Here is a 19,827-nt window from a genome sequence, read left to right on the forward strand (position 1 = left end):
ACAGCATAAATGTTCTCTTGAAAATATGAATTTAGATTCTTTAACAATGAAATAACTCCACTATTTATAGGGGATTACAATGAATAGTGTTATCCAAAATAATAGGAAATAATTAGGAAACTAAATATTGAATCCCTAAAATCTCTTGGTTGTACAAAATTGATCCCATAAATGTAGAAATTTAACCATATTACAAATGTGGAGATACTTAAGAAAAATATCTTAGAGAATTTATATTCAGAGCGTCCTTCTGAGTGGAGAATTCTGCCTCACTGGCTGGAGTCTGGAGACGTTCTGCTTGGAGCATCACGCAGTGGTCTTGTCCGGATATTGCTTGCTGGAGACTTAAACTTATTTTTTAGCATAAGCCATTCTGGACGGAACATCAGAGAAATATGATCCGTCCAGGTCTTGAAATAGTTTTCATATGTCATCCTACTTAATGCCACGTCACTCTGTGCAAAAATTGAGATAACAATATTTATTACATATTTTAATTTATAAGTGAATTATTAGGATTTAACTTTTTTTTTTTGAATTATCAAGATTTAACTATTTGATCTAAATCACTTGTGAATTAGAAGTCCAACTCTTAAATTTTTAGTGCTACCAAAATGATAAACGAATTGTTAAAATATGTTTACTCTTTGTTTAATCTATATTTTTTTTTTTGAAATGTGTGTTTAATCTATTTTTTTTTTAATAAAATTCATCTTTATTTAAACTTAGAACTTTGTGTTAACATATTAAAATATCTATGTTAAGTATTTAAGATAATATTATTAAATTTTACTAATTAAATATAGAGAGCAATTATATTGTCTTATTTAAATATACACTATTCACCCGTACAATTGTTAGATCAATAGTTAAGTTGATTAAACAATTTTTAATCATTAGAATCCAAAATACATCAAACCTTAACCAACCTTTAAGTACATTAAACTTTGTTCAAAGTGTTAGAGATTTTATAACAATGGAAGAAAATCAAAATTTATTATAACTCTATTGTAAAATAATACAAGGACTAAAATAAGAGATTGATTAAATATATGTTACAGTACATATATATACACTATATATATATGAAAGGTAGAAGAGAAGATTACAACACATGTAATATAATATATGTATATATATATAACAAGAGAATAATATATATATAAACACTCACTCACAACCTTAGTGTAGATTAGTGGGATCACCATGACTTGAACAAGGTATTACACCTTTGTCCAAAAGCTTATTTCCCCCATCTCTAAGCACTAAGGGAACTCTCTAGGAAATAGCTTTGGGAATTATCAAGCCTTTTAGGGTTTTCTAGCAATGTGCTTTCTTGATAGAAAACTTCTCCTCTCACAAATGAGCACATTAGACTCCTTTATATAGTGTTTAGGTGATCACACTTAGAATTCAAACTCACCATCTCATTTCTCTTATATAATGAGCATTAATATAGTTTGTAACAACTATATTTCAAACCATTTGAATCCTATCATCAAATTGTGTAACATCTCTTTTATTACACAATATTATGATCAACCAAAAGAAGTTACAAAAGCAATTAACTTTGTAACTCTTCTCCATGTTATAAAGTGTAGGTTACAATTTTAGGTTAAATAAATTATATGTTACACAATTTATTTACCAAACACCTAATACATATTATTCACATAATAATATATATTACTACATTTTAATCTACAGTTATTATAATATAACACAAAGTACATAAAATAAAGCATATAACGAGATGCATTCAAATCCATTACCATTACATATGAGATCATATTTATTTTTGTTCGGGAAAAGAAAAAGAATTATAGGACTTTTCTAACCTTGAAAACCCACAACAAGTAAAGTAGGAAAAAAATGTTATGCAATATGAATAGTCTTATGATGTGTGATGCATTCAAATAATTAGTAGTAGTTACATAATCATATATTATAGAATATTTGGGGTATGAACTAACACTACTACTACAAAAAAAAAGATTTTTTTGTATTGGTTTAGAATTGATTGTATTACTTTTTTTGTCGACTCACATTATTGACGGCTATGTTCACCCCATAAATTTGGGTGTCTAAGCCGTGTGTTCTCAACTGATGCTATAAAAAAGTATTGTCAGTGCAAAACTGATACAACAAAATTGTTAGGGTATCAATCCAAGTCCCACATTGGCTAGGAATGAGAAGAATTATGGGTATATAAGGATGGACACTACTCCATTAGTATGAGGCCTTTGGGGAAGGTGCCCAAAAATAAAACCGTGAGGGCTTAGGTCCAAAGCGGATAATATCATATTAGTATGTACCTCAAGGTGAGGTAGCAACCCGGCAAGGTGAAAGAACGGAGCCCAACAAGTGGTATCAGAGCCAAAGGTTCAAGCGTTGGGATAGTGGGCTGTATTTGCGATGTGTGGAAGAAACTCTCAATGTGATGACCTCGCGATCAAAGATCTATATGGTGCCTTGTATCGAAAGTCTATCTGATATTTAGGTAGTCAGGTGGTATGTCCCGTTGATGATTACGGCAGTACAAGATGGAGATCGGTGTTAGGACCTATGTCGAAAGTCTTCCTGACAAAAGTAATGGTCAGGCGGCGAGTTCCCTTTGTGATAGCGGCGACATAAGGTAGTTTCGCTGAAGGGGAGGCCACAAGTATGTGGTCCTTAGTTTAAGGGGAGGATTGTTGGGGTATCAACCCAAGTCCCACATTGACTAGGAATGAGAAGAATTATGGGTATATAAGGATGGACACTACTCCATTAGTATGAGACCTTTTGGGAAGGTGCCCAAAAAAAAAACTGTGAGGGCTTAGGCCTAAAGCGGACAATATCATACTAATGTGGGAGTAAGGTGAGGTACCGGCCCGACAAGGTAAAAGAACGGGGCCCAACTGATGCTATAAAAAAGTATTGTCAGTGCAAAACTGATACAACAAAATCTGTACTATGGGTTGAATGTACATTCTCCCCATAGAATGACACCCCACAAGGACCCCTCCCCCTAATCAGGTCGACCTTGAGTATAGGCAGACTAGACTTGTATTTAGGGTCCACCTAGCTCAAGGACTCAAACAAATTTGTTCCCTTTTAAAAGTACACATTTTGTTTTTATTGATTTTAAAAAAAATTATATTTTTTTTTCTAATTAAGGGTGCAAATATTTTTTTTTTCTATAACCCACTAAATTTTAGATGGGTCTAGAGTCCTCCATCTAAATAGAAGAATAAGGCAGGAATGAAGATCAATTTTTATCCTAAATAGAGCAGGGACGGAGATCACTCGCTATATCTGTATGTATTTTTATTTGGGTAAATACTATTTTAGACCTTGTGATTTGCAAAAGTTACTGATTGGACCCTGTGTTTTGTTAAATGATAAAATGGATCCCGTATTTTTCAAAATAGTAAAATAGGACCTTGAATTTAATTTTTGACAACTTTTTTTTTTTTGTAATATAATCAACTTGAAAACAATTTCTAATACGAATAGAGTGTTGCGATATTTTGCACACGCAAGTGTACGTATCGTTTTAAGTAGTAAACTCACCAGGAGTGAGGTCGATCCCACAGGGAGTGCAGTTAAGTACGTTAAAATTAAACTTTTACTTCTATTTGATTGAATGAAAAGAAAGAATTAAAAATAAGGAACTAGTAAGAAAAAATTATTCAAGAAAATTGAAAGTTAATAAAAACTAGGGCTTCGATTTCAATTGTTTCTATTGAATATGGCCTAATATGATTATTTTCCTAATATTAATTTCTATGCAATAGCAGGTTTACTAAGGTAATTTATAGTCTTCTCAGATATATAAATCTCAATTACATGCAAACTTTCTACTCTCGTGATAAATTTAACATGCAACAGGCATTAAAGACAGAAACCCTATAAGCTATCTAAACCATATAGGTACTCTCGTCCTATATCAAAATTTAGTTCTATTTTACTATAGCATATTTAACACTCACTTCTCAGATCTCGCATCAAAATCATAAACAGATAATTGGTGATCAGACAATTAAAAGTAATTAAGCACAAATAAAATAGAATACATAGAAATTAGGGGGAAAATAAATCATATTAAAACCATAAATAATGTTAAACAATATCCATCTAACCCTAATAAAGTGTTTAGATACTCATGTTTATGAGAGAACAATCACACATATTAACTTTAAGAAAAGAGATGAAAATAGAGAAGAGAAGAATGCTGAAAACCCTCCGAAGAATGCCTCCAATATTGCAGTTGATCTCTCCACTTTGCATCTGTATTCTCTCTGTTTTTCTCTCTAAAATTGCTTGATGAAATCAACTCTCTTCTGCTCTTTATATAGGCATTCAGGGCCTAAAAAGATGGGAAAATCGCACAAATTTAAATTCCATTCGGATTTAAATTTTTGGGAAACCTCAAACGAGATATTTTTTCTGCTGCGTTTACTGATAGTATTTTAATCATAACTCTCTCGATATTGCTCGGAATTGAACGATTCAAGATGTTACGGAAAGATAAAAGAGAGATCTAGAACTTTTATGTTTTGACTTTTTCCAAAATCTAATCAAAAGATAGTCGAATTCAGGATTGAAGTTTCGGCTTTATTTTCTTGCACAATTTTCTCTATTTTAAATATCATCTTTTTGTGAGATATTTTTATCTTTTTTCCCATCTTTTTCTCTGATATTTTTCTAATCTTCTTCTATTTTAAATCTGCAAAAATAAAAGATAACAAGCGTAAAAATGCTCCAAACATGATTAAAACTCAATTAAAAATATACTAAACTTACTCTAAAATTAATACTAAAAATAACCTAACATAGAGACAGAAAATGTAAATAATTTTGTCATAACACTTTTAGATCGGATTATAATTAAATTTTATTTTGACAAAAAATCAATTCAGGGTCCTATTTGTACCATTTTAGAAAATATAAGGTCTATTTTGTCATTTAACAAAACAGAAAGTCCAATTAATAACTTTTACAAAACACAGGTTACAAAATAGTATTTAACTTTTTATTTTGATAGTGTTTTTACATATGCATTTTTTCTAGTATATTATTAACTTTTTGTAAAATTTTAAGTTGGAATTAATCATCACATCATACCACTTTTCTATTTAATTATCTCATTATCTACACACAAACTCATAAACAAATGAGAATAAAATTGCATAAAACTTTTACATCAATGCCTGCCAACTAGCCTCATCTTTTTCTTTCTTTTAAAAGCTTGCACTTGTCTTCAATCTCATTCCGACAAAACCTCTCAAAGCAGCTACTTCTTGTAAACTTCCACTTCCACCACACCAAAAGCAAAGAAAAACCATTAATGGCTTTCGACCCCATAACAGCAGAAGATGACTACATCGACATGGAAGTTGGTTCCTACTCCAACTTCTTCTGTAACTCAATAGTACCTTCTCCAAGAGAGTTTGAATTCCAAATGTCTTCCACACCAAAAGAAAGAGATTACTCAACCATGACAACATCCCCTGCAGATGAACTTTTTTACAAAGGAAAACTTCTTCCTCTTCATCTTCCACCTCGTTTACAAATGGTCGAAAAACTACTCCTTCAAAACTCCAAACCCAACTTCATCTCATCATTTGATCATATGATGAGTCAAGAAGAAAGCTTATTTGGTTGTGGTGATGAATTCTACAGCACCCCTTTAATGACAACAGCACCAACACCAACAGCAACAAGTACTCCATTCGAGTCCTGCAATATCTCACCTTCAGAATCTTTTCGCATGATCAATGACTCGACAGAGGAGGAGTACATGATGATGAACAAGTGTTACTCCACAGAGCTTAGTGACTTCACCAATGGTGGTCTTAACAATGGTAGTAAAAAATCTTGGGGTAAAGCTAAAAAGCTCAAGAACTCATCTTCTTCTTCTTCCTCCTCACTTGGGTCGAAGCTTAAAGCTTCCAAGGCTTACCTCAAATCTTGGTTTGGGAAATCAGGTTGTTCCAACGAATCATCCACAGCTTCGAAAGACATAGCAGAGAAGAGATCAGTCGTCTCATTTGGGCAAACTGAGAAAGAAAAGAAGGCAAAGATTAGTAACACTGATCAAGTAGATGGTGGTGGTCGCCATAGAAGATCATTCTCTTTGGCTTTTTTAAGATATTCAACATACAAGTCCAGTTCATCTTCTTCTTCATCATCATCATCAGCATCATCTACATCATCATCTTCCTCTGGTTCATCTTCTTTTTCTTCTTCTAACATTTGTAATAATCAAGAATTAAAACAGTTGAAGAGATGTGGGAGTGTTAAGCATTCTGAGATTGAGAACTCGATTCAAGGAGCTATTGCACACTGTAAACAATCTCAGTTTCATTCTAGAAACACTGTCAATGTTGACAAAGTTGGATTATGTGAAGAACATGATACAGTACCAGAAGGACTTTCCAGAGGATGAGAGAGATCAAAGTACAGATTTTTTTTTTTTTTGGGTTTAATATTTTATTTTTTTGACTCCCCTTTTTGATTATGCTGTAATTTTTCTTTGATTTTTGTATTTCATAAATTTGACAAAAGAGATTCTGTTTAATTCTGAGTTAGTGTACTTGTAAAATGTCAAAACAACTAAAGTTGCTGGGACAAGCTTTTCTGTCTGATCAAATTAATTAATGATTGGTAATAAAGAGACACTTTGATTATTATCAAAATATATTAGAACCTTAAAATCTGGAAGTGGAAAAAACATCATTAGCTAATAAGAACAGTAAATGTTAAATATTTTGTATGCATATCATTGTTGTTATTGTTATTTAGAATATATTATATATATAGGTAGGGTGGTCCATTACTCTTGCTACGAAGATTCATAGACCACACTTGTGAATAATGCCAACTACGTTTGGTCACATTATTGCCTTGTTATTATTATACATACAACAAAAGAAAAATCAAAGTTAATGCCAAAAGGAGTATTTATATTGTATATTTAAAATGATATTAATGATTTTTATGCAACCCTGCTGGCATATATATGACTCAAACTAAAACTATAATGCATATTTATTTTCAATTTTAATTACAAAAATAGGGGTGGGTCTGGTTTGAACCCTTTGATATACTAGTATCTCCCATGGTAATGGTTTAAAGAATACTACATGTACATATTTTTGGTATTTTTTAATAAATGCTTATCATTAGAGTGAGTAAAAAAAATGTCTGCATATAAAAAAGACATTCTTAGTATCTTCTCTTTCTTTCATTTACTATTATATTTATTTGGGACACAATTTTATCTCGTGATGTACTTTTACAGAATGTATTTTGTGATGTACGACAGTCGTTAGCTGGGAGAGTTATTTGATCTGAGAGTTGAGGTACATCTAGGGTAATTAGGGTTAAAAAATAGTAACGTATATCCTGAGACCCATCTAATGTACCTTAAGACCCATCTAATGTACCACAGAATACATTCTGTAAAAGTACATTACAGGACAAAATCGTGATAAAATAAGAAAATTTAATCATTTAATATATATAAATGAATAATAATATAATATCATTAGGAAACACGCTTCGCGTGAAGTTGTATTTTGTTTGGTGTTAATTTTTTTTGATATATTGTTTAGTGATAATTTAATCGTAAATCTGTATTAAATTTAAAATTTTGATATACATATTTTAAAATAATTATATAATAAGTATTTTACTACACTTTCATTTTTGTATTACTTAGAAAAATAAATTTATTATATTCAAAACTATCATCATCAATGTATCTTACTTGTGCATCTAATTAAACATAAAGTACAAACTTGTGTATCAAAAAAATCACTCTTCAATAATAATTATTATACATGTAAACTTTCAATCTTAAATTAAAAATAATATGTGTTTAATTATAAGAGTATTTTTATAAATTCACACTCTACAGTGTTGACCAGCGCAAAGTTAGACTTTAATAAATAATAAAACACTAAGAAGATAATAAGGAATAAAAAAGACAATATAAACACCAAGTATTTGCACCATATCCTTATCCTGCCATAAAAAAAAAAAAAAAAAAAAAATCAAAGTCACCCAATTGCTCTTCAGAAAAAGCCACGTAATTATAATAAAATAAGTTTTATAACAATAAAATTATAAATATTTATAGGATAATTATAAATTTTTATTAGGAGAATAATATATATAAATTAAATAAATATTTAATTTTAATAAATTATTCAAATATGTTATTAGCTATTATTTTAAAAGATATTAAATAAATATAATATTATTAAAAAAATAGTTATTAACTATTAAAAAATTAATTATTAGTAAATATTTAATTTAAATTTAAGTTACTATAAATATTTTTATTGATATTCATAATAAATTAAAATTTTTAAATTCAAATACAATTTATATATTGAAATGTATTGTTATAAATATTTTTAATTTAGTTTCTTAACACTACAAGAATTAAAAATAGGGACAGATATATTACCGGCGGAGCATGTCCACTCTTATTAATGGGATTATTACTGGCGGATACCAGTAAATTTGAACGATTTTTTTTTTTTAAAAATAAAATGAACAATATCGGTGGGCTTTAGTTATTACTGACGGAATGTCCTATCGGTATTGGGTGATGTGGATTTGTGTGAGAAAATTCTTGTTTTTTTTTTTTTTTTTTTTTTTTTTTTAATTTTAAAAACAATTAGCAACAGATTTTTACCAGTGGATCCCACCATTAATAAAAAGACAATTGGACCATGTACCCTATTACCGACGAAACCCACTAATACGGACAGGTCTCTACCGGTAATAGTTTTATATACATAAAAAAAAATTACTGAAATCATTTCAAGCGTCTTCCTTTATTCTCTTCTTCATCAAATCTTTCTTCATCTCATTCCATCTCTTTCTCTTACTCCAACCCAAGCTATCATCACCATCCCAGCTCTAGCCTAAGCTCCCACCACTATCCCAACTCAGTAAACTTTTTGGTAAGTGAATGGTTTTTTATTTCAGATTTGAAGTCATATCTTTCTATCTCGTACACTCTGATTTATTGAGTTTTAAAGGATTTTTTTAATTTTTTTAGATCTGAATTTTTCTCTGGCAAGGAAGCTCTTCCAAGCTGTTGCCCCCAGCCGAAGCTCTGTCCATAAACAAATAGAAATTTTTCTTGAAAAAAAAAAGTTACGTACGAATTTTATTTTAAAAAAACCAAATAGAAAAAATGAGCAAGATAATTAATCAAATTATATATTTATAAACTTAATAGAAATAAAAAAAAAAAAAGAGAAAATTAAGGAGATATAATAGAAAATATTATATCAACTATAATGATAATATAGTATTGTGTTATCACTAACACATAAATCAATTAAATTTAGAATTACGCATTGAAATCCATTGATTGGAATTATGTTAACTATTTCTTCTTCTAGTATCATCAATAAAGTTGTAGTCAAAAATAAAATTTTATAGTTATTTGAAAGTAGTCTATACTTACTCACCTATTATTCCAACAATCTTCAAATTTTGTACACAAAACCCTCACTCAATAGGTTCTTAAACATATAAACTAAAATTTTCTTTTTTGTCAAGTGTATTAGATTTTTTCGTAAAATAAATTACATGGCATATTAATATAGCATGATTGACAAATAAAAAAATAAAAAAAAATAATAATATAAAAAAATTATATGACACATAAAGTATAAAATAATTGACAAAAAACTAAAAAGAGAATAATTTATACAACTTTCTCATAAATAAAAATCATATCTAGACTTATTAAGGTGCCGTTTGGTAACACTTTTGTTTTCTAATTTTTTAATCACAAAATGAAAGTAAAATGTTTGTTTTTAAAAATTTTGCTTTTGAAAAACAAAAATGCGTTCTGTAACCACTTTTATTTTTCAATTTTAAAAACAGAAAACAAAAATGTGTTCTGTAAAGTTCATTTTCATTTTAATTTTTTGATTTTATTTACGTTGGGTCTAGGTTCGGGATCGGATTTGGGTTCAAGTCAAAGGCCGGGTTCAGCGCCAGGACCGTGGGGGGATTTGGATCTGGGTCATGATCGAAGTCCAAGATATTGAGTAAGAAAAAAAAACTGTTTAAAAAAATATTGAAAGTGATTTTTTTTTTTTGTTTTTAAAATTTTGATTCTCAATTAAAAAATTGAAAGGTAAAAACAATTTTATAGAACATGTTTTTGAAAAATATTTTTACTTTTTCAATTTTAAAAACAGAAAACTGATTAAAAAAGTGTTACCAAACGATATCTAAATTCTTCATTTTTCTTAGTATGAAAAGATTCCCACATAATATAAATTAACTTGATTAAAAGAATACTCTTTAATAGAAAAATTAAAGTAGTAGAGATTATTATGAAATTAATGAAAAGAATTAATAGAGTAAATTATGAAAATTAATAAAAATAGTTTGAAATATATAGTTTACAATTATTTAAATAAATAAATTAATTACACATAAAATTATAAATATTAAGGATCAACCTACATTGAAAATAAATTTTACATATCTCTTTTTTTAGAGTATTTGTTTGAAGCTTCTGACTTTTCACTACAAAAAATTACACATTTTATTGATGTATATAAATAAAATTTAATTAATAAATAATATAAAATAGTCCTTTTCCTATAAATTTTAAAATAAAAATATTTACCTAAAAAGTACAATATTTTTTAATTATTACTACAATTTATCTTTTCCATACATCTAGCAAAGATGGTCTCTCTCTCCATACATATTTTAGTAGTAATTTTTGTAATTTTACATTACATCAATAAATTAAAAGATTATTGTTATTGGGCACCAGTAATGCCTAACACCTCTAGACATGTCGTTTTTGCAAATTAACTAGTAATATTCTCTAAAAATTATTATATTAAGAATAATAGCGGTATAAGTACCCAAAGTTTTAAGTTTGTTAGCGGCATAAATCCAATGTTTATTTTTAGCGGCATAAGTAGCCAATGTTTGTAAAACTGTAATTTTTGTTCAGTTTTGTCAGTACAGACTTCGTTTTAAATTTATTAAAAGAACATTTAGAAGTAACTGATACTACATGTTTCTGTCTAGATCCAATGATCAAGAATCTAGACCTTATATGTGGCCTATTTAAGAAAATAAGAGGGTTTGTACGAATGAAATTAGAGAAAAATTACAGTTTTATAAACATTGGGTATTTATGCCGCTAAAAATAAACATTGGGATTATGCCACTTACAAAATGGTGTTATTTACCTTTATATTAAATTATATGAGAACCGATACTTCAATAGACCGATAACGATATTGACTCGTAAAAACGTGTTAGGCAAAATTGGTGCCTGTTCTATTAATTGAAATTGTTTAGGCCCATGTAAAATGTCAACTAGGGTTATGAATTCAATATCCCGACATTGTATCTGAAATGCAGTAAAGGTTAGATAGGAGAAAGAGAATAAGAAAATGCGAATAGTATGATTATGTCTTAACCAATTATCGATTATTGAGTTTAATCATGACTAAGCTGCAAAACCCACATGTCTGCCTCTCCACATCTACAACAGACACTTTTATTCATTGCCTTAAAATATTTCCAAAACTAATAACTTCTCTTCCATCAACAACAAATGCACCATTTTTCTCAAATCATAATAAATTCCTACTTGTTATGCCTACCTTGGATTAAACAATATTTACAGCTCACACTTCTAACTGTGAGAAAATGAAAAAAAACAAAAAAAAGCCATTCCTTTTGTTATTTGTTTTATGCAATTGATTACTGCCTTAATAAACATTAAAATTTAATGGTCAGTATTTTATGTTATAACTAATGAAGATAGTGCTTGTATTTGTGTATGTGCTGTTTTATTTTGTTCCCCTGAATTTCAGGAGTGTTTATGTAAATAAATACAGGGAAGGGAAGGAATTTTTATTATTTATTTATTTTTTTCACACATGATAATAACTCAACAAACATTCTACAGTAGGAAAAGGATAATAGCCTTTTCAAGTGGCTCTCTTCCTTTTAGGCTTTATACTTCAAATTCAGTAGTGGGTGTGTGTACTAAACATTAATCTAAGTGTGCTTCTCACTTGTCAGCAAAGAATTAAGAAAACAATCTTAAAAGGTTTAATTTGATGTTGTTGAGCACTAACTAACAAGGTACAGATAAGCATTTTAAAGAACAAACCCTTTATTTTCTCCACTAATTTCCATGGTTTTCAACATGAAAAAGAATAGACAAGGTAGGCCTATAAACACATGGTATTTAAGCTTTCAGGAGATTAAAAAATGATGGTATATATCAGGAGTCAATTCACTTCTCAAAATGGGGTAAGTTGAAGAATACCACTTTTATTAAGCAATTAATCAAATTTGCCTCTAATTTTATATTTATTTGAAACATACCTCTTTTTATATGTATTGTACCCAAAATACCCTGACATAAGAGAGTCACATGGAGAGTATCTTGAAGTGACAGGGGCAAAATTGGTACAATGTTTAAAAAAAAGAGGTAAAAATGATAGACTTTAAAAAAGAAGGTAAAAATAAAATAGGACAATATAAAAAGGGTATAGAGTGTAATTTCCTCTCTCAAAATTGTGTCAGTTACATTAATCATTATTAGCAGTATCACTTAATTTAAGAACATGTAGCAGTAAGTACTGAAATGGATAAACACTAATTTTACCATCTAACAAATGTATTAATGTGACTTATCTGTTATGTTAAGTTTGTGTGTATATGTATAGATAGATAGGAACATATATGTTATATTGTCCTTAAAAGAGTGATTTTATGTGATGATTTATGTGGGAGAACTCAATATGGTAATAATAATTTGAGTTTGGGTTGGGACAGTCAACAATATTTGGCCCAGTGCAAATATGGAAACATGAAACCACAGACACAAAGTTGGTTTGATTGAGCAGTCTTCTTTTCCCTTTAAATAAATGGGAATCTCTATTGATTTTGTTATGGCATACAACAAGTGATGAGTGAGCATATATTTAACTGTATAATATGAAGGTGGAGTAAATTATATGTGTACTCAAATTGTATTTCAATCAATTACATTTATTTATTTTTTATTGAAATTGTCACTTATTGTTTTGCTATGTTAAATTGTGTAATATTTAGGGTAGATATTTTAGATGCAAATATTATTAAACTGTGAAGGTTTACCTCATTGAGAGTCAAGGCCCGATTAGCCCAAGAGTTTAGGAATGGTGTTTTTTTTTCTCAATTCCATCTATATAGCTCCAATGAAGAAAATTTGCAAAGCAAGAAACATGAAAGTATAAAATAGACTTATAGGAATTGTTTGGTACGTTGTATTAGGTCGTATTGTATTGTATTATATTAAATTGGATTATATATCATATTTTCATATAATATTATCTTAAATTTTAATTTATATTAAAATATTATATATCTATATGCTGATACAAGTCAATAATACATATAATTTTACATAAAAACATTACATAAAATATAATTCAATATAATATTATACAATGCAATACGATATAATATGACATACCAAACGAATCCATAATGTAAATTTATGGCCACATAAATGACTATAATAGTCGTTTATGGGTAATTTTTGGATGCTCATACAACCAAACATTATTATTTTACTAATAAAACTATTTTTTAAAAATTATTTTGCTGATAAAAATATTTCATCTTTGCTTTAGATAGCAACTTCTCTAATGCTAGCCAGATATATTGTTGAAAGTGTTGTGAATACATAAAACTTGAAAGAGTTTTTGGCGGCTAAACTTTCAACTAGCATTTTACTTATACTTAGCCTTTTAAACTCAAATTGTGGTAGTAAAACTCTTCAAACTATTGAACTGTTAATAATTTAAAGTTGACTACCAACATGGAATAATTTTATTTTATGTGTACACTCTTATACGCTTGAGACGTTTATATTGATACACTTAATATAAAAAATTCATTTTAAAATAAAAAAGTTAAAGTTATAAACTTATTAAAATAAATAAATATTTTTTTTTCTTTTTTCCTCCACATCCATCTCCTAACTCTCTCTCTTCCTCGTTGAACTTTTCCCACTTTCTCTCCTTGACTCTCTCTTTTTCCTTCCTAGAACTAAGTTCATATATGAGCTTCTCTATCCCTTGTTGTGTCGTATACTGTATAACTTATTATCATCGTTCTGTATACATTATTAAAAAAAACAGAAATCAAAATTTAATCGTGTTCTGTATGACTTATTATCATTATTAGTATGCCATAAATAAACAAATGCTATATATCCCAAAATATATTGAAGATTGTTCCAGCAAAGAAACCAAGTCCAAATTATCAAATAAAACACATAAAATTAAGCTATAAATATTTCATGATTAAAGTTCATTATTGACTACTATTTCAAAATAATGAAAAAAAAACACCTCAAGCCATCCCTACCATTCACGATCAACATATTTCTCGATTCCCTTCTAGATTCCATGAATGAAAATTTAAGGATAATTTATTATTTCAACACAAATCAATTCAAAATGAAACTAGATTTAAGAAATATTAACTCAGATTATTCCTCTCACCCAAATTTGGTCCACACCTAAACAAATGTAAATCTAGTCTAAAAATAATTGCCAAACTCATTGACCTCAAAAAGTTACTGACTGACAGCGGAATCGTATGAATTTGATGTTTGCCTCGTGTTATACAACAAGAACAATAAAGTAAATAAAATAAGAATTTTTATAGAGGTTTGGCTCCTTTAGTTAACGAGTAATGACCTACTCTCTTTTTAGCTGTATTGATAACTAGAGATAATGCTATTCAGATATAGCTCTCTATAATGCTAATCAAACTTAGAGTGATTTGGAGGCTAGAATTAGACTTAGCTTTTTTAGGTTAGAGTTAAAAGCCTTTATATAGGAAAGCCTAAATCCTAATTTACAATTAAAATCCTTAAATATTTACATACTAAATTGATTAAATACAAAAGACTAAATTGCCCCTTGAAAGTAAATAATTTTCATCACTTTGTTGGGTTGTTAATGGCCCAATTCGTAAGTAGCTTGCAGTCCACGTATCAGGTTGTACAAAGAATCTTGCCAGGGCAATCCTAACTGGCCATACACGGTAGGATATGGTCTCCCCGGCCATACAAGGTCTGGAGGTTGATTAAAAATATCGAATCACAATTAAATAAATTAAAAAAAATAATTAAAAAAAGGAGTCAGCACCGGTGCTACTGTTAAGCCATTTTCTTGAGAGAATTTTGGTAAAAAAAAAAAAAAACAAGTTGAGACCCAGTTAGTGATTGAGCAGCACCTAGAACACTCCCATAATCCAACTGAAGTTGCTCTTAGAGAAATGCTAAGGATCTTAAGGCATTAAACACCACAAAATGTGTCAAACCATTATTGATACAATTCAATATTAAATCTCACTTTTTAATTTAATAAACAACATAGAAAATCACTACACTCACAACATATTACATATTTGGCATTTAAGGTGTCTAATAGCAATGATTTTCTCTTTAAGATAACTGCTCTAGCATACATGTAAATAAAGCTTCGTTTAGCTAAAACACTTACAATGGTGATACAAACTTAATCCCATTTTTTGTTTTCAGGTTATTGCAAATTGGAGCGATGTCAGTTGTTTATGCCCATCGTATTTCATCCATATCAAGTCATATATAACATATCAACTACTCCTAGCCCATTAACCCTCTTCTTCTTCTATTTTCTCCTTCCATAGAAATGGCAATTGGGGTAAGGCATTAGTAGTTCGAAATAGCTAAGGTCTTCGAGTTGGGATGTAGCTAAAATGAGAATAACAGGTAATAGCACAGCCAAATAACTCCATAGCTACACCGGAGTTGCAGTAGTTTAACATTCCATGGTTTGGTAACAAACTATGCCCTTTGACAGATTCACACATCAAAGGGCATAAATTCGATCAATCTCTGAATTGGAATAATCAGAGTGGTGCCATGAGTTGGAACCGCTTCTCTTTGAGTACTTCTCTTTTTTTCTCATAGACCGGGATCTCTTTGACTTTACCACATAATATGTCATGGTGCCAAGAACAGCAGCCATTATCAACCCACCAACACATGTGACCAGAATTGCAGCCCATCGGTGCTTTCGTCCCACAACTATGTACGAAGACGCCATGAAAGCCACTGAAGTGCACACTGAAGCTAGCCACATCAACTTATTGATTACTTCCACTACCTTTTTCTCAGCCTTCGTCTCACCTCTAACCAGAGTAATTTGGACAACCACAACGGCCAAAGAAGTGAAAAGTGCAATGGCATTAAAGATGAAGAAAATTTTAAATGGAGGACTTTTTACCATCACAGCTGTACCATCGTTATTATCACCGCCGGGTACAGTAAATATAGCTGCAAAGGCAACTGTTGCAAAAAGCACAGCCACGACAGTGACCGAGTTGGTAGCATTGTTGATTCCTTCACGGTGGAGCTTCCTGAGTTCTTTTGAAATATTATGGACATTTTTGTTTGTTTTCTTTGTTTGTTCAAGCTGAGTATGAACGTCTTTTTTAATTTGAGTTACAGTTTTCCTCAATTCATCCCTTGGTTGGTTAAGTTCATTAGCTCTTACAGCTCCATATTGAGCAAGGCACGCCTTTATATCTGTGGCTTCTTCAGAAGGAGGGAGTTCTTCAGCAATGTCAAGAGCTGTTTTATGGTCTCTAGTCAATGCATTAACATTGGTGTCTGGAAGGAGTAACAACTCCTTTACTATCTGCAAGGGAAAGGAAAACATCAGTATATTAAGAATATGTAAATATAAAACTGTAATGAGATGCTTGGCTATAATTCAAGTTTTCTCATTTGCATAAGCGTGCGGATATATAAAGAAGACGACAAAGATTTCTTTAGAGGATAGAGAGGGAGGGGTGGGGCATAAAGAATCCACAGAAAAGTGTCATTTAATGTAGTGATATAGGAAATTTATATTATACAAGCTTTCTTGGCATCTTCCATTTGTACAAACTGTCTAATATGACACATGCAGAATATGAATAATGGGAAGAAAATATATAATACCTCTGCCCGCTTTTTCCTGGTAGCTACATGTAATGCTGTGTTACCAAATTTGTCTGGAAGCATCACAATCGCAGCATCTGCCTCAAGAAGCAACTTCACCACCCCAGTACTCTGCCCTTTAACAGCCATATGCAATGCAGTTTGCCCTTTCTTGTCAGTCCTCCTTGCCAATTGTGAATCCTTTTTAAGTAATGCATCTACAATATCTACATGTCCCTGTCTTGCAGCCAAATGCAATGGATTTTTCCCATTAGATCTAGATATTTCCAATAAACTACAATCCTTTGAGAGGAGTTCATTGACAACTGCAGTGTGCCCTCTTGTAGCTGCAGAAGTAAGCGGGGTTGAATTTGACGGACCAATCGTTCTGCTAAGCCCAGGATCATGATCTAATAGCACTTGGACAATTGCTGCAGGAAAGTAAGTGCCAACATGAGTTTAGAAGTTAATGTAGAAGTCCATTTTATTTGATTAAAGACACTTCCTAAGTAAAAGAATGTTAGAGAAAAGCATTCAGCACGATATCAAATAATGAGGAGGACCATAGCAGACAATAACGAAACCTATTCTTACAAGTATAGACAAATGAAGAAAGGGCAAAACCATATGATCTGAATGTAAACCAAGCTATCTATTTGTGTAGTAGAGCTATTATACTATCATGTTGCCATCATAAGGAAAAAATTTATGTATGGCTTGCCATGATTCTGGTAGTCACTCACTGTAATGCCGAATGCTCATAAAAGCACTTATAAATTCTTCTAAATTTCTCAGGCATCGTGTAATTAAGAATGGCAGCATGATAGCGAAGAATTCAAGTGCAATAAAAACTAGCCACATGATAATAAAGAACTCGTTCTTTGTTTGCATCTCTTATAGGAAACAGACAAAGATAATCTGAACCTTCTACATAGGCTTAGAGGAACAAAAACAGCAACCAAAGAGACTGAATTTGTGTTTATGTTCAACAAATGCAGATAAGATATCCTCGCTACTAAAGATATCCATTCTTCTGCCCCATTTCTTTAATCAGATTTGAATAACCTTATTAAGAATACTTGATAAACTTAAACTAGGCAACCTCCACTACAGTTTTACTAATATTTCTTCTAAATGCGAGATTGCATCCATGTTTTTATCAGCCAACTTCAAATTAAATGTCCTTTCTTCTAACCGATTTCTTTGATCAATCTTGAGCAACCTCAATTAACATTACTGGATAAGCGGATATCCTTAAACTAGGCAAGCCAAATAAAGGTAATTCCGTTACATTTGTACTACCATCACTTTTAAAATGGCGGATTGCACCCAATCGTATTTTCGTTTCAGAACTTCAACATAATAAAACTTCCCTAAATCATACAGCTACTTCGACAAAACTACTCAGTCAGCACAAAGCCTTAAGAATATTACCATGGTGGCCTTGGTTTGCAGCGGTATGAAGTGGGTCATATCCACCTCGATTTTTCTTTGAAATAGTTTCTTTATTCGAATATTTGAGCAACTCCTTAACGATGTCAAGATACCCTTTGTCCGCAGCTGTGTATAAGGCAGTGTCTCCCAACTCATTCACCTCGTTCACTACTGACGCCCGAATCTCCGCCACCTCTGCATCAAACTCAGCCCCTCTCGGCGTCCCCACCATCTGACTATCAATGTCGTCAAGAATCTGCTTCACGGCCGCAAGATCACCGCGCTGCGCTGCCAAGTGAAGTTCAGTATCGTTATGCCGCCCCGTCACCTGCTTTACATATTTCTTCCTCCCAGCCTGATCGATCCGCTTGCCAGAGTTCGAGAGAACCAGAGCCGGCGCCGATGCAGTTGAAGACGGTGACGGAGACGGCGATGGCTCCGCCGTCGGGTTTTGACTCATCGCAGCAGCTGATGATGATGCTACTGATGCTGGACTGATCAAACCTGACTCCAAGTCCCTCCCACCACCTACACATAAATTCATAACCAAATCCGTTTGTTTCAGAAGTAAACTAACTTTCTACGAAAATAATATCAAACAAACTTAGCAATTCACAAGTTTTTTTTTTCTTTTGATTAACTTAGCAATTCACAAGTTGATCTTCTAACATGTGACATATCCACTTTCAATTGCAAATTCTTAAGGTACTAATCACAGCATAACTGAATACAAACTTCACCCATTCTTAAAATTTTCCAGGAAAGCATTTTCGAGCTAGCCAAACAGTAAAAATACCATAAAACAGAGATAGAAGTAAGAATACCATAATCGACTAAGGTCGCCATACAAGATAGAGAGCTTTTAGAGAGAGAGATACGATTAGGGCTTCATTCAAAGTTTTTGAGCTGAGCAGAACAAAACGAAGAAGACAATGGTTTTGATTGATAATGAAATTGAAAGGAAAGTGCCGAGAAAGCAAGTATTGGTTGGCGCATAATTATAAAACTATAAAAATAAAAACAAAATAAAAAATAAAAGGTAAGGTACACTATTAAAAACTCACTCGCGAGTGTAACAACTTGTTATTATTGTCCGTTCGATTAGAAATTGACGGTATAAACTGGAGCATTGTTAGACTTGCGAGTGTAATAATAGAGATGACGGAAAATGGAATTGGATTTTTATTCCTATTCTTTCCACGTAGGCAAGAAAATTTTGTATGTAAATTTATGACAAATGGTACAGTGCATGTGTGGAGTGTGGACTAGCCTCAAGGTCTTCATAGCCATATGTAGTCATTTTTTTTTACAGAAATTGTAATTTAGTTAAGATATAAGCATTCGTTACTAGAGTAGAGTAA

The 19,827-nt window shown here is 31.0% G+C and overlaps 2 protein-coding genes across 2 annotated transcripts; one reads left to right on the forward strand and one right to left on the reverse strand.

The window, feature by feature from the left end:
- The first annotated feature begins 5,091 nt into the window (after positions 1-5,091).
- On the forward strand, positions 5,092-6,683 carry LOC115707987 (probable membrane-associated kinase regulator 4). The gene has a single exon (XM_061104313.1). The coding sequence runs from the start codon at positions 5,333-5,335 to the stop codon at positions 6,431-6,433; it is 1,101 nt and encodes a 366-aa protein (XP_060960296.1). The 5' UTR covers positions 5,092-5,332; the 3' UTR covers positions 6,434-6,683.
- Positions 6,684-15,377: 8,694 nt separating this feature from the next.
- LOC115707985 (ankyrin repeat-containing protein ITN1) lies at positions 15,378-19,469 on the reverse strand. The gene is made up of 4 exons (XM_030636108.2): positions 19,291-19,469; positions 18,467-18,994; positions 17,054-17,463; positions 15,378-16,748 (listed from the first exon to the last, which is right to left on the reverse strand). The coding sequence occupies exons 1-4, from the start codon at positions 19,310-19,312 to the stop codon at positions 15,918-15,920; spliced, it is 1,791 nt and encodes a 596-aa protein (XP_030491968.1). The 5' UTR covers positions 19,313-19,469; the 3' UTR covers positions 15,378-15,917.
- Positions 19,470-19,827: the final 358 nt, after the last annotated feature.

Source organism: Cannabis sativa, chromosome 1 (assembly GCF_029168945.1).
Source record: "Cannabis sativa cultivar Pink pepper isolate KNU-18-1 chromosome 1, ASM2916894v1, whole genome shotgun sequence".
Taxonomy (NCBI): Eukaryota; Viridiplantae; Streptophyta; class Magnoliopsida; order Rosales; family Cannabaceae; genus Cannabis; species Cannabis sativa.

What these genes read in the sequence shown, in the direction of transcription:
- LOC115707987 (XM_061104313.1), top strand. Translation starts at nt 5,333, where the DNA reads ATGGCTTTCGACCCCATAACAGCAGAAGATGACTACATCGACATGGAA.
- LOC115707985 (XM_030636108.2), bottom strand. Translation starts at nt 19,312, where the DNA reads ATGGCGACCTTAGTCGATTATG. An exon ending in GGCGACCTTAGTCGATTATG is followed by an intron (nt 18,995 to 19,290) that starts GTATTCTTACTT and finishes ATTTATGTGTAG; the next exon opens with GTGGTGGGAGGGACTTGGAG. An exon ending in TGCAAACCAAGGCCACCATG is followed by an intron (nt 17,464 to 18,466) that starts GTAATATTCTTA and finishes ACTTTCCTGCAG; the next exon opens with CAATTGTCCAAGTGCTATTA.